Source organism: Heterodontus francisci, chromosome 2, assembly GCF_036365525.1.
Source record: "Heterodontus francisci isolate sHetFra1 chromosome 2, sHetFra1.hap1, whole genome shotgun sequence".
NCBI classification, from domain to species: domain Eukaryota; kingdom Metazoa; phylum Chordata; class Chondrichthyes; order Heterodontiformes; family Heterodontidae; genus Heterodontus; species Heterodontus francisci.
In genome coordinates this window covers 77,509,829-77,524,892 of record NC_090372.1, presented here as the reverse complement: position 1 = coordinate 77,524,892, position 15,064 = coordinate 77,509,829, and the positions used below count along the sequence as shown (strand labels likewise).

General features: G+C 45.0%; 1 protein-coding gene across 6 annotated transcripts in view; it reads left to right on the top strand.

Annotated features, from left to right (window-relative positions):
* The window catches only part of cpvl (carboxypeptidase vitellogenic like), a 120,535-nt gene that overhangs the window by 23,920 nt on the left and 81,551 nt on the right, over nucleotides 1–15,064 (top strand). For all 6 annotated transcript variants that reach the window (XM_068059459.1, XM_068059468.1, XM_068059498.1 and 3 more), the window contains 2 exons: nucleotides 11,455–11,569; nucleotides 12,742–12,800. In XM_068059459.1, coding sequence (XP_067915560.1) covers nucleotides 11,455–11,569; nucleotides 12,742–12,800 — 174 coding nt within the window. The remainder of the gene's footprint in view (nucleotides 1–11,454; nucleotides 11,570–12,741; nucleotides 12,801–15,064) is intronic.

Here is a 15,064-nt window from a genome sequence, read left to right as displayed (position 1 = left end):
GGCAGAGGAGCTGCCAAGAGCCCCATGTTGCCTCCTCTGGGGAAGCCTGCTGGATCAAGTGCCAGTTAGGCACTTAAGTGGACAGCAGTGGGCCTTCCCCAGGATCAAGGACCCGAGTGGCAGTAGTCCTGCCTGCTGAGAGCCACCAGCCAATTAGAGGCTGGCAGCTCTTTAACTGAGCAATGCCACCGCGGAGGCAGTGGCTGCTGCCAGTAGAGCACCCACTCGAGGCCTAGGAACGATGCTGGACCCAGGTCACAGGTAGGTCAGGGCTGGAGGAGTCTTGTGAAGTGGGGGTTGCAGGGGAGGGGAGGGTTGTGTCAAGGGGTTCAGAAGCAAGCGATGGCTCTCAACGGGCCTCCCCTTCCTGATGCCAGGCCCCTTATTCAGGCACTAAGTGCCTTTTAACGAGGGATCCTGCCCCTGGAGCCAGCAAGCAACCCCCACGGGTTTACTTGACATGCTTCCTCTGCGGCAACAGACCTGCCCGCCGCTAGGCTAATTCGGTGGCGGCAGGATGAGGCCCTGGAGGCCCTGAATGCCCAATTAACGGCCTCAATTGGCAGTGGGGTGGGAAGGCCATTCACAGGCCTTGCCGCCCAGGACTTTATTTGGTTGGAGGTGGGAAGGTGGTGGGGTGCGTGCCCCTCCTGTCAACATCACACCTGATTATATGCTCTCCCTACCTCCAAACCCGACATGTGGGAGGGCATAAAATTCCCCCCACAGTTTTGCTTTTTTCTTAGAAATAGAAATTAGACATTTTTCATTTTGCTTTCGAAAGAAAGAAGTAATTTGCATTTATAAAGCCAATGAACTACTTCTGAAGTGTCAACTTTGTTGTAATGGAGACAAATGCAGCAGCCAGATAGCTTTGGCAAAGTGGAACTACATTCCAAGCAAATGAGTTTTGTTCATTCTGAATTGGAGATGTATATATTGATGAGTGAGAGCTGAAATACAGGAATGAATTTTAACCTCCCAAAACAGATGGGTTAGCATCAGGTTAGATGCTAAAATTTAAAAGATCTGAAACCTGACTCCAATCTGCCCATTTCTGGCTTTACTGGAGGCAGACAAGGGGTGGGAAGCCAATTTAAATATCTTGTTGAGGCCAGCAGACTCTGATTTAGCTTAACAGTGGCTGGCCATGTTTCCCAGGCCTTGAGAAACCTGACAGCAGAGGACAGATTCAGGGGAGAAGGTAAGTGTCTTTACAGCATTACTTGTTGGCCATGAGTTGCAGGGGTCCTTCCACCCGCATCAGATCTTCTTTGGCCTCCTTATCTCGAGAGACAATGGGTAAGCGCCTGGAGGTGGTCAGTGGTGTGTGGAGCAGCGCCTGGAGTGGCGATAAAGGCCAAATCTAGAGTGACAGGCTCTTCCACAGGTGCTGCAGAAAAATTTGTTTGTCGGGGCTGTTACACAGTTGGCTCTCCCTTTGTGCCTCTGTCGTTTTTCCTGCCAACTACTAAGTCTCTTTGACTCGCCACACTTTAGCCCCGCCTTTATGGCTGCTCGCCAGCACTGGCGAACGCTGGCAACTGACTCCCACGACTTGTGATCAATGTCACAAGATTTCATGTCGTGTTTGCAGACGTCTTTAAAGCGGAGACATGGACGGCCGGTGGGTCTGATACCAGTGGCGAGCTCGCTGTACAATTTGTCTTTGGGGATCCTGCCATCTTCCATGCGGCTCACATGGCCAAGCCATCTCAGGCGCCGCTGACTCAGTAGTGTGTACAAGCTGGGGATGTTGGCCGCCTCGAGGACTTCTGTGTTGGAGATATGGTCCTGCCACCTGATGCCAAGTATTCTCTGGAGGCAGCGAAGATGGAATGAATTGAGACGTCGCTCTTGGCTGACATACGTTGTCCAGGCCTCGTTGCCATAGAGCAAGGTACTGAGGACACAGGCTTGATACACTCGGACTTTTGTGTTCCGTGTCAGTGCGCCATTTTCCCACACTCTCTTGGCCAGTCTGGACATAGCAGTGGAAGCCTTTCCCATGCACTTGTTGATTTCTGCATCTAGAGACAGGTTTCTGGTGATAGTTGAGCCTAGGTAGGTGAACTCTTGAACCACTTCCAGAGCGTGGTCGCCAATATTGATGGATGGAGCATTTCTGACGTCCTGCCCCATGATGTTCGTTTTCTTGAGGCTGATGGTTAGGCCAAATTCATTGCAGACAGCCGCAAACCTGTCGATGAGACTCTGCAGGCACTCTTCAGTGTGAGATGTTAAAGCAGCATCGTCAGCAAAGAGGAGTTCTCTGATGAGGACTTTCCGTACTTTGGACTTCGCTCTTCGGGCAAGGTTGAACAACCTGCCCCCTGATCTTGTGTGGAGGAAAATTCCTTCTTCAGAGGATTTGAACGCATGTGAAAGCAGCAGGGAGAAGAAAATCCCAAAAAGTGTGGGTGCGAGAACACAGCCCTGTTTCATGCCACTCAGGATAGGAAAGGGCTCTGATGAGGAGCCACCATGTTGGATTGTGCCTTTCATATTGTCATGGAATGAGGTGATGATACTTAGTAGCTTTGGTGGGCATCCAATCTTTTCTAGTAGTCTGAAGAGACCACGTCTGCTGACGAGGTCAAAGGCTTTGGTGAGATCAATGAAAGCCATGTAGAGGGGCATCTGTTGTTCACGGCATTTCTCCTGTATCTAAAGAAGGGAGAACAGCATGTCAACGGTCGATCTCTCTGCACGAAAGCCACACTGTGCCTCAGGGTAGACGCGCTCGGCCAGCTTCTGGAGCCTGTTTAGAGCGACTCGAGCAAAGACTTTCCCCACTATGCTGAGCAGGGAGATTCCACGGTAGTTGTTGCAGTCACTGCGGTCACCTTTTGTTTTTATAGAGGGTGATGATATTGGCATCGCGCATGTCCTGGGGTACTGTTCCCTCGTCCCAGCACAGGCATAGCAGTTCGTGTAGTGCTGAGAGTATGGCAAGCTTGGCACTCTTGATTATTTCAGGGGTAATGCTGTCCTTCCCAGGGGCTTTTCCGCTGGCTAGGGAATCAATGGCATCACTGAGTTCCGATTTTGTTGGCTGTACATCCAGCTCATCCATGACTGGTAGAGGCTGGGCTGCATTGAGGGCAGTCTCAGTGACGACATTCTCCCTGGAGTACAGTTCTAGGTAGTGCTCAACCCAGCGGTCCATTTGTTTGCGTTGGTCAGTGATTATGTCCCCTGATTTAGATTTGAGGGGCGATCTTCTTGATGGTTGCCCAAGAGCTCTCTTAATGCCATCATACATTCCTCTGATGTTTCCAGTGTCTGAGGCCAGCTGAATATGACTGCATAGGTGTTGCCAGTAGTCAACACGAGCAGAATTTCTCACCCACAGCTGTTACAAAAATTTCTAAATTCACTTATAACAGCCCTTCAAAACACTCCCACAGGGGATGCTAAGACCAAGTGGGCCCACATCAGAGACGCCAAATACGAGTCAGCTTTGACCACCTACGGCAAAAGTGCGAAGAGAAATGCAGACTGGTTTCAATCTCATTTTGAAGAGCTGGAACCTGTCATAGCCGCTAAGCGCATTGCACTGCTGAGCTACAAGAAAGCCCCCAGCGAGTTAACATCCGCTGCACTTAAAGCAGCCAGAAGCACTGCACAAAGAACGGCCAGGCGCTGCACAAACGACTACTGGCAACACCGCATCAGATACACTCGTACAAAGACCCCCAGGATTGGGGATCGGAGCCTCCACCCCACCCCACCCCTGAGATTCCAGTAGCAGCTGCAGTACCTGCTCCTGTTGCCAGCTCTGAAGGTCTCCCCACCTGACAGAAAGACAAGCCTGTGAATGAGGCTGACTTTTAGGCTGGGAACTTGTCAAAGAGCATGTGGTAAACCCAGGTTTGGTTTCCTAGCTGAAACTCCGTCTCTCTGCCCCTGCAACCCACCCCTGTTAATATCGGGACTACAGATGCAGGGCTGTTTAATATCCCTCATACCACAGCTTATAAATTTTAATACTGCACTATAATCTGAGTTAATCTCTGCCTCTAAAATTCAACCTGGTTACCTCAAGTATTACACAAATAGCCATGATGTTTTAGCTTTAAGCATAGAGTGGGCTTCAAAGAAAGTCCAGGAATATGACCATTAGAAGAGCAAAATTAATTTCCTCAGTTTTGCTAAACTTCCCTCCAGAGGGCAGTAGTAGGTTAACTACACATGTTACTTTATCATTGTTCATGGGAACTTTCTCTGCAGCTTGTGCAATGATTTGCTTCCTAGGCATTTCAGCCTATAGCCTTGCAGCTTAGATCTCAACTGTTTTATCTATTTATATCTGTCTGGAAAAATCGATATAATCTGCATAATACATTCAAAACGATGCATGGAACTTGCACTGCCTGTTTGACACAATTACTTCATCACCCTTGTGCTTGCTGACCTGTGTTGGCTCCCAGTCCACTAATGATTTAACTTAAAATTCACAACCGCATGTTCAACCCCCTCCCTATTTCAGTGACCTCCTCCAGCCTTATAACACTCAAACTATACAGGTCAGACCATGCCTTGAATACTGTATCTAGTTCTGGTCACCAAGAAATAAGGAACACATTCAGGTACTGGAGGCATTGTTGAGCTATAAGATTGCTCCTTCGTATTGGTTATGAGGAAAGACTGGAGAAATTGGGCTTTTCAATCCAGAAAAGGGGAATTGGAGAATTTGCTGTTTTTGCATCTTCATACTCTTTCATTGAAGAATCATGCAAAGAAGTAGAAGGATTCAGAGGCTGATTAACAGTGTGTCATTAACCTTCTTTGGTAGTTTGTACAGTTCCACTTTTAATACTTTTGATTACACAGAGCAGTGGGGAGGCAAAAAGGGACAGGTGGTGGGAGGTGGCTGAAGCAGACGAAGGCATTCACAGAGGAGTGGAGAGAAGGAGACTTAAATGGATATAGGAAGCAACAGAGGGCTGGAGAGAGAACAAAATTTAAAAGCTAACACCGGCGGCCACAGAGGAATGCAGAGATTGCAGGGAATTAAATGGTAGTAATGAAGCCAAGCTGCAGGAAACGAGGGAGAAAAGAAATAAGGCACAATGAATATGCAGAAGAGAAAGTGTGGGCTGTCAAGTGGACAGAGAGACATGAGCAGAATGAGAACAGGGAGGAAATGGAGAGAGGCATCTACAGAGGAGTTTGGAGAAGCCAACAGAAGCAGTTACATATTAAAGAGACAGTAGGGACAAAACAGTGAGAGCCAGACACAGAAAGAGATCAGGGGACATCAAGATGTCAGCAGCGCAGTGGTTAGCACCGCAGCCTCACAGGTCCAGTGACCCAGGTTAGATTCTGGGTACTGCTTGTGTGGAGTTTGCAAGGGAGTCAGTTGCCAGCGATCGCCAGAGCTGGCGGGCAGCCATAAAGGCGGGGCTAAAGTGTGGCGAGTTGAAGAGACTTAGCAGTTGGCAGGAAAAAAGACAGAAGCGCAAGGGGAGAGCCAACTGTGTAACAGCCCCGAGAACCAATTTTTCTGTAGCACCTGTGGAAGAGCCTGTCACTCTAGTATTGGCCTTTATAGTCACTCCAGGCGCTGCTCCACAAACCACTGACCACCTACAGGCGCTTACCCATTGTCTCCCGAGACAAGGAGGCCAAAGAAGAACTGCCTGTGTGGAGTTTGCAAGTTCTCCCTGTGACCGCGTGGGTTTTTGCCAGGTGCTCCGGTTTCCTCCCACAGCCAAAGACTTGCAGATTGATAGGTAAATTGGCCATTGTAAATTGCCCCTAGTATAGCTAGGGGGAAGGTGGGGATCTGGTCGGAATATGGGATTAATGTAGGATTAGTATAAATGGGTCGTTGATGGTCGGCACAGACTTGGTGGGCGGAAGGGCCTGTTTCAGTGCTGTATCTCTAAAAAAATAAAAGATTACAAATAATATTTGTTTAATTACAGAATAATATCAATTTGTAAGGAAATCATATACAAACATAAAAAGAAAACCAGATGCTGGCAATAGTTGTTTGCTATTGTTAAAAATCATGACATTGAGGGGGGACAGAAAGTTCTGGAGGAAGCCTGGAGAGATGGGAATCCTGTTTCAGTAAAATTCAGACAGATGGTGCTGTGGAGCAGAGCTTCACAGTGCCTTGTATCTGACAGGAGTAAATGTTCAGAGAAACTGAAAGTAAATACGATACAAAGATATGGAAAATTTTAACCTCACCCGATTAAACATAGGTTAGGCACGTAGTCATAATGAAGTAACATGGGGCTGGATTGCTTTCTCCCCCAGGCATTGGGGTCCGTGGCAGGGAGCAGGGGGGCCTGAAGATGCCTCTGGGAGAGGGCTGCCACACACCTGATGCCGGGAGGGCCTGGCCCGATATTACCGGTGGCGGCGAGACCTAGTGGAGGAAACCCCCAACCCCCTGGCTATTTAAATTAGCTGCCACACACAAGATTGCAGCGGATCTGCGACTTGAAGCCCGCATGGGCGGGCTGCCGTTTTGTTCGCCCGTTGCTGAAGATTCAGAAGATTCAGCCCATGATGTGATCTTCCTGTAGGTATAGGAATTGAACGTCACATGTAAAACTTTTAATATATTTCCAGAGAACTCCCTGTGATACTGCTCAAGCTGAAACAGAGCATATTTTTTTTTATTCATTCATGGGATTTGGACATCACTGGCTAGGCCAGCATTTATTGCCCATCCCTAATTGCCCTTGAGAAGGTTGTGGTGAGCTGCCTTCTTGAACCACTGCAGTCCTTGTGGGGTAGGTACGCCAACAGTGCTGTTAGGAAGGGAGTTCCAGGATTCTGATCCAGCGACCGTGAAGGAATGGCGAAATAGTTCCAAACCAGGATGGTGTGTGACTTGGAGGGGAACTTGCAAGTGGTGTTGTTCCTATGCATTTGCTGTCCTTGCCCTTCGAGTTGGTAGAGGTCGCATGTTTGGATGGTGCTGTCTAAGGAATCTTGGTGCGTTGCTGCAGTGCATCTTGTAGATGGTACACACTGCAGCCACTGTGCATCGGTGGTGGAGGGAGTGAATATTTGTGGATGGTGTGCCAATCAAGTGGGCTGCTTTGTTCTGAATGGTGTCGAGCTTCTTGAGTGTTGTTGGAGCTGCACCCATCCAGGCAAGTGGAGAGTATTCCATCACACTCCTGACTTGTGCCTTGTAGATGGTGGACAGGCTTTGGGGAGTCAGGAGGTGAGTTACTCGCCACAGGATTCCTAGCCTCTGACCTGCTCTTGTAGCCATGGTATTTATATGACTACTCCAGTCCAGTTTCTGGTCAATGGTAGCCCCTAGGATGTTGATAGTGGGGGATTCAGCGATGGTAATGCCATTGAATGTCAAGGGGAGATGTTTAGATTCTGTCTTGTTGGAGATGGTCATTGCCTGGCACTTGTGTGGTGCAAATGTTACTTACCATTTATCAGCCCAAGCCTGGATATTGTCCAGGTCTTGCTGCATTTCTACATGGACTGCTTCAGTATTTGAAGAGTTGCGAATGGTGCGGAACATCGTGCAATCATCAGCGAACATCCTGACTTCTTCTGACCTTATGATTGAAGGAAGGTCATTGATGAAGCAGCTTAAGATGGTTGGGCCTAGGACACTACCCTGAGGAACTCCTGCAGTGATGTCCTGGAGCTCAGATGATTGACCTCCAACAACCACAACCATCTTCCTTTGCGCTAGGTATGACTCCAACCAGCAGAGAGTTTTCCCCCTGATACCCATTGACTGCAGTTTTGCTAGGGCTCCTTGATGCCATACTCGGTCAAATGCTGCCTTGATGTCAAGGGCAGTCACTCTCATCTCACCTCTTGAGTTCATCTCTTTTGTCCATGTTTGAACCAAGGTTGTAATGAAGTCAGTAGCTGAGTGGCCCTGGCAGAACCCAAACTGAGCATCACTGAGCAGGTTATTGCTAAGCAAGTGCTGCTTGATGGCACTGTTGATGACTGATGATTGAGAGTAGACTGATGGGGTGGTAATTGGCCGGGTTGGACTTGTCCTGCTTTATGTGTCCAGGACATACCTGGGCAATTTTCCACATTGCCGGGTAGATGCCAGTGTTGTAGCTATACTGGAACAGCTTGGCTCGGGGTGTGGCAAGTTCTGGAGCACAGGTCTTCAGTACTATTGCCGGAATATTGTCAGGACCCATAGCCTTTGCAGTATCCAGTGCCTTCAGTCGTTTCTTGATATCACGCGGAGTGAATCGAATTGGCTGAAGTCTGGCATCTGTAATGCTGGGGACTTCAGGAGGGGGCCGAGATGAATCATCAACTCGGCACTTCTGGCTGAAGATTGTTGCAAATGCTTCTGCCTTATCTTTCGCAGTGATGTGACGGGCTCCCCCATCATTGAGGATGGGGATATTTGTGGAGCCACCTCCTTCAGTTAGTTGTTTAATTGTCCACCACCATTCACGACTGGATTTGGCAGGACTGCAGAGCTTAGATCTGATCCGTTGGTTATGGGATCGCTGAGCTCTGTCTATTGCATGTTGCTTATGCACTTTGGCATGCAGATAGTCCTGTGTTGTAGCTTCACCAGGTTGAAACCTCATTTTGAGGTATGCCTGGTGCTGCTCCTGGCATGCCCTCCTGCACTGTTCATTGAACCAGGGTTGGTCTCCTGGCTTGATGGTAATGGTAGAGTGGGGAATATGCTGGGCCATGAGGTTACAGATTGTGGTTGAGTACAATTCTGCTGCTGCTGATGGCCCACAGCGTCTCATGGATGCCCAGTTTTGCATTGCTAGATCTGTTCGAAATCTATCCCATTTAGCACGGTGGTAGTGCCACACAACACGGTGGACGGTATCCTCAGTGTGAAGGCAGTACTTCATCTCTACAAGGACTGTGCGGTGATCACTCCTACCAATACAGTCATGGACAGAAGTATCTGCGGCAGGCAGATTGGTGAGGACAAGGTCAAGTATGTTTTTCCCTCGTGTTGGTTCCCCCACCACCTGTGCAGACCTTTAGTACTTGGCCAGCTGGGTCAGTAGTGGTGCTACCGAGCCACTCTTGGTGATGGACGTTGAAGTCCCCCACCCAGAATACATTTTGTGCGCTTGCTACCCCCAGTGCTTCCTCCAAATGGTGTTCAACATGGAGGAGTACTGACTCATCAGCTGAGGGAGGGCAGTAGGTGGTAATCAGTATGAGGTTACCTTGCCCATGTTTGACCTGATGCCATGAGACTTCATGGGGTCTGGAGTCGATGTTGAGGACTCCCAGGGCAACTACCTCCCTACTGTAGACCACTGTCCCGCCACCTCTGCTGGGTCTGTCCTGCCGATGGGACAGGGCATACCCAAGGATAGTGATTGCAGTGCCTGGGACATCGTCTGTAAGGTATGATTCCGTGAGTATGACTATGTCAGGCTGTTGCTTGACTAGTCTGTGGGACAGCTCTCCCAACTTTGGCACAAGCCCCCAGATGTTAGTAAGGAGGACTTTGCAGGGTCGACAGGGCTGGGTTTGCCATTATCATTTCCGTTGCCTAGGTCGATGCCGGGTGGTCCGTCCAGTTTAATTCCTTTTCATTGACTTCGTAGCGGTTAGGTACAACTGAGTGGTTTGCTAGGCCATTTCAGAGGGCATGTCAGAGTTAACCACATTGCTGTGGGTCTGGAGTCACATGTAGGCCAGACCAGGTAAGGACAGCAGATTTCCTTCCCTAAAGGACATTAGTGAACATGATCTCTTGATTGTCTTTGTATCATTTTCCTCTTCTGCTTTTTGTTTCTCTTCTCACCTCTATTTCTCTCCTTTTTCTGCTTGTCTCTTTGCTCTTCTGCCCTTGTGCTTTGGAGGTGATGGGTTAAAGCCTGGGTCAGGAGTAAAATTAAAACCTGACCTGGGCCCGACCCGACAACAGCCAACCCGAACCCAAACCGGGCCCGAGTCCTTTAATTTTTTTAAATGCCCGACCCAACCCAAAAATAACAAACATATTATTGAAATAGATAAAAATCATAGATTAAAACAAAAACAATAGGAAGCAAAACAGTACAGTCCAGCCCAACCCGACCCCAAATGCTGAACGCAGAATACAGACCTGACCTGACCCGAACCTGACACATGTAGTTGGGTTTGGTTGGGTAGCCAGGCTTTATGGTGGGTGATGTAACGTGGAAGGAAGTTGCTAAGGGTGCAGTTTGTACTTCCCGGTGACAAATGTGGGACAAATGAAACCTGCAGTGACTCCCTTTTCAACCATTGTTTTGCTTTCTCCCCTACCTCTATCCACTACCTTTCCTGTCTTCAGGATGAAACATAAGCTGTGGTCCCGTCTTCCCTCTTGGGTGAATGTAAAAGATCCTTGGGCACCATTGGAAGAGCAGGGGCATTTTCCCTGGTGTCGTGGCCACACAACATGAAAAACCAGATGATCTGGTCATTATCACATTGCTGTTTGTGGAACCTTAGAGTGCAAATTAGTTGCTGCATTACATAATGCCTATGATTCAACGGTACTTCATTGGCTATCAAATGCTTTGAGATGTCTGAAGGTTGTGAAAGGCGCTGTATAAATGCAAGTCTTTTTTTTAATTTTTGTCACTCTCCCCTTTAAGGGAAAGCTTATAATGTAGATGTTAAGTAATGTACAGAGTTAACATATTGGCATACTGGCCCTTTCAGCCTTACAGGCCTAATGGGATAAAACAGTTGTATGGTTCCAAAGTAAAATGAGTTGGGGGCATCTTGAGCTAAATCTTAGTGGGTGTGTACCACAACACAAATTAGTCAGTATTCCATCGTAAATTATTGATCATGCTCAATAATAAGTGGAAAACTCCCATTGGTGAGCAGGAGGTGCTCTGCGATTGTGATAAAGGTTAAACTAGAATAGAAAACTCTTGTTGCATACGGCTAAACCTGATCTGCACAAGGCTTACTTGACTGGATGATGAAAATGGAGCTGGGGTGGTAAAGAGAAGTGTTTCATTCCATAGAACTAACACCCTTCAATCTGATGCATAAAAACACAGCTAAAATCATCATTTAAAAATAAGTGCCTTTATCAAAGCATGATTTTCATCGTGCAAAACAGGATTTTGTTTTTGATCAGCTGCTGGTTGGTTTTACAATCATATTGGATCCGATAAAATGCAATTATTGACCATATGGTTTGGTTAACACCTCCCCCACTGACTTCTTTAGGCACTGAAATTTGCAGAGCCTATAAAGACTCTTTTTTTTTATTTGTTACGTTACCTGGGGCAAAAAAGTGCATCAAACTTACTACCTGCTTGCTCCGGTTCCTTGTCTTTTGGGATTGTTTTGAAGAAAAATTGGTCCTTTTCCCTTGTTGATACAATTTAAATAAGGTTTAATACTGTATAGTCATTTCTTCCACCCCCCCCAACATTTTCTCCAGAACCTATGCCGTTCATCATTTTAGAATTTTTATTCATGATTTAATGCTTGTGTACACTTTTCCAGATGCATTCAGTGACTGCCCCTGTACTGCTATGGCTTCAAGGTGGCCCTGGAGGCACATCAATGTTTGGGCTTTTTGTTGAACATGGGCCATATGTTGTTACTAAAAATCTTACATGTAAGTAAATCTTTGATCTTATAAGGTGGATATGTTGACTACACATCCCAAATTTTAACTGTTATTCTTCCTCTGAAATTTTTTTTTCCAAGAATGCTTTGAAGAGGCCATTCAATTATTTAAAAAAAAAACACGTTTGGACTTTATTCTGAATTATCATTTCCTGTTTTAACTTGCTATGCTGAAATGTATATAGGTCACTAACTGAGGTTGAATTATATATTTTTGAACTTTGTGATTCAGGAAGGGAGCATCTATAATTCTTTATTGCAAAAATGCTTGTTTTCTGTTTTTACTCTTCCCATGTACAAAAGCACACTGCAACACGATGAAATGAGCATTTATTTGATTTGATATTTTATGATTGAGGAATTGGCCCTCACTTCCCATCTCTATTTTCCCCCGCCCCCCCCCCCCCCCCCCCACCATTGCTGAGAAAATATCAATTATAGCTGAGCTCTAAATAGATGTACAGCTTGGTTGGTGTGAGATAGCAATGTTTCTCTACTAATTGTTGTATACTATTTCGCAATCTTCCATGTTCATTAACTTACTCATGTAAGTGCATGGAACTTCTTCCTTGTATGTGTGAATAGTATTATACAGACTGCAAAAGATATCCAGCAACTAGAAACCAATGCTCTAAATTGTGGTGCAGAATCCTGTTCCTGATTGGGAACTTGAGGTTGCAGAAATGCACCTTGAGCTGGTAATTCAGCCATGTTTGTGGCTCTTTGTGAAAATCTTGCATTACCATTGAACATTCTCACACAAGGCATGTTCTTTATTTCCATTGCATTAAAATTCATTGAGGTTACTGCCTTAAAAATAGTGGCATTGAAATTCATGGGTTGACCTGAACTTTGCTGCTTTTTCTGTTCTTGGCAGCCACTTTCTTCATGGAATTTGATAGGCAGGATATAGCCAGGGGCCAAGAGCATGTATAGGCATAGCAACACATCACTTGGTGCACAAATGGGCTTCCATCTTCATTTCAGGTCATAAGTCCTCAAACAATCTGGCCAAACCTTAACATAAAATGTAAAGAACGAGCAATTTTGTTGTCTTTGAGAAGCAATGATCAAGGAAGACTAACCTTTCATGTTTCAAATTCAGTAGCTTTTGCTTGCTAATTTAGTATTTTCTTTTTATATAAAAATGCTTAAATCTAGTGGAGGCACGAAAGGTACCATGGACATCAAAATATTCAATGCTATATATCGACAATCCGGTAAGTTTTCTTGCTGTTAATGTGGTTTTATTTGAATAAATTATTTAGTGGCAGGGTCTGGAACTACTTGAGTTGTATGTCCATGATGTGGTCTTATGAAAATGAATTGTATCAAGAACTGCCTAAAACAAAGTCCTGCTGAAAGACAAATCATGTTCTGGTTCTACTTGGGAGTTTTCTTGATTGATGAGGAATCCCTGTTTCCAATTTCCTGCACTCCACTCAGTATCCACGATTATCTTAATTAAAGCTTTGAAAACATCAGGGGGGAAGCTATAGTTTACATTACAAGCCTGGTGCCTCAAACTATAAATATTGCAATAATGTAATAAATACCATAACATTTGGTGCATTAGTGGCACACACATCTTCTTATATGACCCTAAAAATTACAATTCTACCCGCAAATAAAGCACAACCCCAAGTTTGCAGATCTTTTCAAAAAGGTGTAACTGATGCCAGATTTTACAATTACACCTTAAAATCAGCAGGTTGGGGCAAAACAAAATCCATCTGTGTTACTGAGCTTAGCGGCCAATGGATAGCTGCATGAAAATATATTTATATATAGTGCAAGCAAGTCAAGAATCAGAGATTTCGCTCTTCACAAGTAAAATATATATTAGTTAGAATTGTATCTGCTTTTAATTTGGCAAGTCTTACTAATGAATTTTTGAGGTAGGTGAAGTATTTCTTTTTCACTGGGCTTCCTTTGTATTGGCATAGCTAAGATCAGAAACTCAGGGAAGTGGAGGATTGTTCTTGGTTGAGCTAAGGAGAGGGATGCAAATGACCGTTTCGACGTGGGAGATAGTAAAGCACTTGCTGTGCTTATAATGGTCCCAATTAATCACGCTGAAATAATAAATGAAAACTTGTACCACATAGTAGTAGTGCATGTAAAATGCTCTTTAGTAGGGATCTGAGCATAGAATGTCTTGCTGGTGATCGGGTCCCTTATCTTAGCAACACGTGAATTGTGCATTTGCCCCTCTCGTGTGGATATAATCAGTGGCTTTCCATCAAGTATTCCTTTTTTTAGTTAAAGAACTTCAGTTTTGAAATGGTTCTACTTATTATCAAAACCAAATTACATGCATTTCAAGTATGTTAATACAACAGTAAATCAGTAGGGTTAACAGCAACTGAATCAAAAGTGAAATTCTCCTTAAGTGTTGATATAACCTTTTTGCAATAACTTACTGGTCTAGTACATGCTTACCGTTGATTTGAGTTTCACTTATTTTTTCACTTTCCTCCTGCTGCTTGAGGATTTCTGTGTCAAAATGCAGTGAAAAAATATATTCCCACTCTGTTGTTCATTTGCAGTTCTTTTCCTTTTATTCGTATAAAATTCTTGTCCACACTTTGTTCAGTTGTGATTTGTTGTTGTTATCTTCATACAATTCAAAACAAATGAGAAAAAGGCAGTTATTTTCATCTGTTTTTTTTCTGACCTTGAGATATCCTGAAAAGGTTTTTGAAGTAATCATAGAAATTGCAGCATTGAGGGGAGCCATTTGTTCCATCATGCTTGTGCATAATCCAACTGTTCAGTTGCAGCTATCTGCTCTAATCCCATTTCCATGCAAAGAAATTTCTGTCAACTTCTTTTGTCATTGACGGTTGGTGACCCCAAGTGGAAGAAATTCCCTGTGTGCGCCGTCAAACACTTCACAATTTTAAAGGCATTTATTAAGTTACTTAATAATTTCTGCTGCAGTGGAATCAGTCCTAGTATCTCATGTGTTACAACCTTAGTGAGACCATTAACGTTAAAGTACAAGATATGAACCCCCAGACCAAATTAAAGAATTACACAAGATTTCACGTTTTAAGCCTTTTAATATAACAACTGAACTAAAAGAAATCCACATTAACTATATAGTACTTTGTAAGTAGCTGATACTCCAAATTACAAAGAAAGGTATTTTCTTTATTGTTAAAACACTTGGTAACATCACTCCACACTTATATGTTACACAGTCGTCTTCGACGGTAAAATGTTTGTGGTTAAAAGTTCCAAACTCCTCCGAATTGCAATGGGTTGAATCTTTTCAAAATCAATGTCCTCTTCACTCACTTCTCTGAACACCTCCGACCTGGACGTCCGTGAATAACGTGATTGATCCCTTGTTATCCTGTTGGTCTACTTCTCTGAAAACTTCAACTTTCAAAACCGGTTCAAGTCATCACAGCCTTTTGCTGTATCAGGCTTCCGAGAATAGGTGTTCCCTCTTTCTCTCTTTTTCTCTCTCTATCTC